This window comes from Triticum dicoccoides, chromosome 5A (assembly GCF_002162155.2).
Source record: "Triticum dicoccoides isolate Atlit2015 ecotype Zavitan chromosome 5A, WEW_v2.0, whole genome shotgun sequence".
NCBI classification, from domain to species: domain Eukaryota; kingdom Viridiplantae; phylum Streptophyta; class Magnoliopsida; order Poales; family Poaceae; genus Triticum; species Triticum dicoccoides.
In genome coordinates, this window is record NC_041388.1 from 331,822,650 (window position 1) to 331,828,695 (window position 6,046).

General features: G+C 46.1%; 1 protein-coding gene across 1 annotated transcript; it reads left to right on the plus strand.

Annotated features, from left to right (window-relative positions):
• The first annotated feature begins 3,360 nt into the window (after positions 1-3,360).
• LOC119301317 (wiskott-Aldrich syndrome protein family member 2-like) lies at positions 3,361-4,328 on the plus strand. Its single transcript, XM_037578269.1, has one exon. The coding sequence runs from the start codon at positions 3,581-3,583 to the stop codon at positions 4,058-4,060; it is 480 nt and encodes a 159-aa protein (XP_037434166.1). The 5' UTR covers positions 3,361-3,580; the 3' UTR covers positions 4,061-4,328.
• The last annotated feature ends 1,718 nt before the right edge of the window (positions 4,329-6,046 follow it).

Sequence of the window (6,046 nt, forward strand, 5' to 3'; positions counted from 1 at the left end):
GATCACTTCACCATCACCGTCACCATGTCGTCATGCTGACAGAACTCATCTACTACCTCGATGTCTTGCTGGATCAAGAAGGCGAGGGGCGTCATCGAGCTGAATGTGTGCAGAACGCGGAGGTGTCATGCGTTCGGTACTTGATCGGTTGATGTGAGAATAAGTTTGAGTACATCAACCGCATTGTGAAACACTTCCGCTTATGGTCTACGAGGGTACGTAGACACACTCTCCCCCTCATTGCTATGCATCTCCATGGATAGATCATTACGTGTGCGTAGAATTTTTTTTTGTTTTCCATGCAACGATTCCCAACAAGTACCTATGGGAGAATTTGGGAAATTTTGCCCAATAGCATCTAGCAAGCCCTGAGGAAATAAATATGTAATTATCCTAAGTAATGTGATAGTTTAGATAAATAAATATGTAAACATTTCTAAATGAGTACAAAGTCTAACTTGTGGACTAACCTTCTGCCTAACAGAAATGAAAGTATAAGTGACAAATTTATTATCCTCTCCAATGGATTGCTTCAACTAATACAAGAACCGGCTCCGGGATGGGGTATCTTCCTTTTCAACCACACCAAATGCAATTGGAAAGAGATTGTTATTTCCATCTCTACCTGTTACTGCGAGGATTTGCTGGCCACAACTTGGCTTTATGAAACATCCATCCACACCTACATCAAATAACCAATCATTTGCGACAAGTGAAATGCAAAACAAAAGGATAGACAAAGGTGCACTAGAAAATACCTATGAATGACATACAACCATCGAGAAAGCCTTCCCTAGATGCATTGAGGCACATAAACATCATATGGAACCTACGGTTGGTGCTTGGATGTTCTGGTATGTTTCTTGTTGTCATAGTACACCTGCTGCCAGGATTTATGTCTAAAACTGCCTGCAAATAGTCTCTGGATCTGGTGTACTGTGCTTTAACATCTCATCCAACAACTTCCAAAGCCTTTTTCCTGGCCTTGGTCTTGGGTATTTCCACCTCATACTTCTCCTTTGCATTTTTAAAAATTGTGTCAACCTTTGTCCTAGGATCTGTTCTAATTGCATGCTCAAATTCCTTGGCGACCTAATCTGTTGTAACTTTTGTGTTCTCACTATTTGCAGGACATGTATGTGGCATTCTCAATTTTCTGATAACAAATGTCTTCTCATTCTTGACTTGTGAAGTTGTCATCATAAAGGGGCATTCAACCACTTTGCAATAAATAATTACCTTGTCTTTGCAATTCCTCCAATAAGTGTAGCTCCTCAACTGAACTACTTGGCATTGTCTTAGAGCTCTTTTGAACTGGTACACATTTTCAAAACATACGTGCTCACATAACTGCTCCTGAGGGTTTTCTGCTTTCTCTTCATACCAAATCATGTCTTCTTTCTTGCTAGGCCTTCTTTCCCTCTTGCCACATAAAACTATATTCCTTTTGACAACACCATAATAATCATTATCATTAACCTCAGAAAAATTGCTCAATTCATCATTGGAAGGCACCCAGACATGAAAGGGAAGAATTTCTTCTTCATGGCGAGCTCTGCTAGAAGGGTCAACACTCTTTTGTTTCTACTTCTTCGGAGGAGAAGACTCAGCCTTAGAATCGTCCATTTCCTCATCCTCGACTGATAAACCTCTTCCACATCTGTGTCGCCTTCATATTGGTACCAAGGATCCTCTCTCTGCAACTTCAGTTGCTCCAATCTATGAAGTAATTCAATCTCTTCTTCATCAACACCCAATGGTCTAGGATCGCATCCAAACTCAGGTAGCCAAATAAAATCAGCACTGAAATCCCTTTCTTCTTCATCATCTTCACTTTCATCCTCATCGTATTTAGACTCCAAAAGAAACTTGTCCTTACTCTGGATATTATTGCCCTGCTATGTGTTCAAAACCCCTTGGTTGTCAGCTACATATACAACAGGCTCCCCTATGGTACTGATGGGGATATTCTCCTCACATATTTGTGACGCTCTGTTTACATCATGTCGTGTTGGGGCATCTCCTTTAAGCACATTTACTGTGCTCAAACAGTTTGAGCATTTCCTCAATCATTGCATTATTGTCAAGCAACTGTGAACCTGATTTGTTAGTTCCCTCTTACTTCACATAATAAATGTAATTTGTACTTCCAAAGCCCTCCAAATCCATAATAGCTTACGGAGCGGTGTATTTAATTTTAGAGCTACACATTGTCCCGTCAAGGTTATCCCTACCATAGAATTGGAAACTCGCATTCCAAATGTCAGCATGATCCATACTACAAATGAAAAGTATAAAAATGTCCAGTTACCAATTGGAGATCAATGTTGCATCAACATTTCTAAATGAGTACTCATTCCAAAGCATCATTCAGAAACTAAAAAATTTCGGACAGACTAAACACCTATTTTCAAAACCCTAAATTCAGTCAAACAGGACAATAACATTCAGTAAATTCAGTACTTTAGTACATTTAGTCAAATAGAACAACAACATCCAGTTAATATAGAAACATGCAAAAACTAGTATCAATCAGCTAACAAGTAGTATTTATGATAACATGACCAATTGTTAATATATTCTGAACCTACATTCCAAATCTGAAACCCTAAATTGCAGCAATGAAATGGATATAAAGAGAGGGGAGAGCTATAGAGGGGAATGCAGTTCACGTGGGGGGGGGGGCACATTGGAGTGGGTGGCTCCTCCACCACACTGCAGGCGACATCCATTGATGCTGGCAGTGGCAGCGATGAATGGAATAGGTTGTTGCCGCAGCAATCTTCCTCCTCGCCCCGTGTCCACCCTGCAACACCGCCATCCGCCCCCATCTGTGCTTCATGATCTGTCCCCACCCCGCCATCGCCGATGGATCTGATGCCGCCTTCGATAGATCCCGTCGTCGCCATGCCCTGCGAGAGAAATGAGGGAGATCGAGGTGGGAGGGGAGAGTGCGAGTGAGAGAGCACGCTCGGGTTCATTCCGACCCAGCCGCTTCTGACAAAGCAGTCAACGACGTGTCGTCGCCGATGTCGGCCCGAGAGGGATCAGCCACGTCAAAACGTGCTTAGAAAGTAGCTCAGTGTTTTTTTGTCACTGTCAAAAATTCGATGCAGTTCGTAAAGTGATAGGTTTTAGCTAATCATAGCACAAATGTGGTGATTGTGTGCATTTTGCTACTCAATGTTTGTATGTAAACTCTCTTGGCGCTAAAACGTGCATCCTCTCCCGCACGCTGTGGGGTCATACCTATCTCGCACGCCATCTGGGTTCAACCACTGCGCCGCATCATTGGTCACATTTTCTCCCTCGCGCTTACGGTAGATCCCCCGTAGCAAGTGAATGATTGCTGTTCGTCGGACACACCAGCAGCTCGTTTAGTAGTACTATCAGACTATCATCGCTCAAAAAAAAAAGTAGTATCAGACTATCAGGTGTCCCTGTAAACCAAAACCCCAAAAGGGCCATCTCGGTGTGACCAGAGCGCCGCACCAACCAGTATCAAATATTCAGTGCGCTCTCTCTTCCTCTCGATCTTTCTCTCGCAGACTCCAGAGTCCACACACACACGTACGCAACCATGCCTAGATCCTTCGTGATCACCCTCTTCGTCGCCGTGATCACCATGCTCGCCGCCATGGCGGTGGCGGACACGCCGGCCGACTGCCCATACCCGTGCCTCCCGCCACCAACCTCAGGAGGCGTCATCAACAGCTACCCGCCACCGCCACCAGCAGGGACTGGAACGGGAACAGGTGGCGGTGCCGGCGACGGCTTCGGCGGCAGCTACCCGCCACCTCCGGCAGGGGGCTTCCAGCTGACCCCGCCCGGGGTCATGCCGGGGTTCCTCGCGCCGCCGTTCAGCGCCGTCCAGGCCGGGCCGGCTCCTCCGCCGCCGAACCCGGTCCTGCCGTGGTTCCCGTGGTACTACCAGCACGACAACCCGATCACGGGGTCGACCGCGTCGGCGTCCTCGCCACCGGCGGTGCACCGGAGGACAACGTGCATGGTCACCCTGCTGCTCCAACTGTGTTTAGCGATTCTTCTTCGGGCGCCGTAGAGTACCTTGTCTGTTTGTTAAGCAAGGTGTGTTGATTAGTTGCTACGAAGTGTTTGCTCTCGTTAATTGCAATGTTGTTTTGACTTTTGAGTTTTTGTAGCTATAAGCTCGTAGAGAAGGCTACTGTTACTGTTCTTACTCATAGATAATACACTGTTGTCAAGCATATAGACTACAGAGTACGTACTCCCTTATATTTTGGGACAGACGGAGTAATTTTGAAGGCTACCGTTACTTTAATGCTTATATATAGTCTGAACTTTGAACAGTGTCTGTTCAAAGTCTGTAATTTTCTGAAGCGAGCGTGCGGCGCATTTCCTGCTTTCTTCACTGTACAGTTTCCCCTCTGAGGGATACAGAAAGGCGCTTTCTCTTTGCCCTCACCATTCAGCAAGCCATCGTGGGCAGGCTAGCAAGGTTTCGTGCCAGCCTTTATCAATCGATTGGTTTGTTGAGACGTCCAAATCTGTACATTCAACTCAACAGCAACGCATCAGCAGCTAAATCGGTTTTGGGGCCACAAAACCGAGACATGCTGCGCGGGGTGCGCTTGCACGTCCCCTTTTTGGGGCTCAATTTTCTCTAAGAGGTTTTCGAGCCCAATCCCGCATTATTTCAAGCCGAGTGAGCTGCTGCTACACGCCGATAATTGTTGATCGCGATCGGCTGGTAAATCAGTGAGAGAAATTATTGGGTTGATTGTAAGACAATAGGCTTTGGGGGAAACCGGCACAACCCTCTAGGGGTGGCCTATCACATATATATATATAATGAGGTGGTATACAACGTTACAATATACACATGTAAATACAGTCTAACACCCTCCCTCAATCTTAGCCACTTTCTAATGAATCTAGAAGGGTAAGATTGCGCCTGCAAGTCTCAAACTGTGGCAAAGGCAATGGCTTGGTGAAGATGTCAGCAAGTTGATCCTTGGAAGAAATAAACTTGATCTGTAGTTGCTTCTGAGAGACACGTTCACGCACAAAGTGATAGTCAACTTCAATGTGTTTCGTTCGGGCATGGAATACCGGATTTGCAGAAAGGTATGTAGCACCGATGTTATCACACCAAAGAACAGGAGGCTGTGATTGGGGTATACTTAACTCCTGAAGCAAGGACTGTACCCAGATGATCTCTGATGTGGCATTGGCCACAGCCTTATACTCAGCCTCAGTACTGCTACGCGAGACAGTAGCCTGTTTCCGAGCACTCCAGGCAATCATGTTAGAGCCAAAGAAGACAGCATAACCCCCCGTGGATCGCCTGTCATCCGGATTGCCAGCCCAGTCTGCATCAGAATATGCTGAAAGACAACCAGAGTCAGACGGCCGAATATGCAAACCATGAGCCACCGTGAAACGAATATAGCGCAAAATCCGCTTAACAGCAGACCAATGAGTGTCACGGGGTGACTGCAGATACTGGCAGACTCGGTTAACAGCATAGGAAATGTCTGGTCGCGTGATCGTCAAGTACTGGAGCCCACCAACAATACTCCTGTACTCTGTCGCATCAGAAGAAGAAAGAAGCACACCATCAACAGCATTGAGCTTATCAGTGGTAGACATGGGTGTAGTCGTCGGTTTGCACTTAAGCATCCCAGCTCGCTGCAACAAATCCAGAGAGTACTTCTTCTGCGTCATAACAAGGCCAGCAGCACGAGAAGTAACCTCCACACCAAGAAAGTAATGAAGCTTTCCAAGGTCCTTGACCGCAAAATCAGCACCAAGTGAGCGAACAAGCGCAGTAGCAGCCGACTGAGAGGAGCTGACCAAAATGATATCATCTACATAGACCAACAAGTACATAGTAACCTCAGGCCTTTGAAGAAGAAACAATGAGGAGTCAGCAGTTGATGATGCAAAACCATGAGCACGAAGAGCCATTGCAAGACGAGCATGCCAAGCACGAGGAGCCTGCTTCAGACCATAAATTGCCTTGGACAGACGACAGAGATGATCAGGGCGATCCGGATCAGAGAAA

Coding starts and splice junctions, on each gene's coding strand:
- LOC119301317 (XM_037578269.1), top strand. CDS start 3,581: ATGCCTAGATCCTTCGTGATCACCCTCTTCGTCGCCGTGATCACCATG.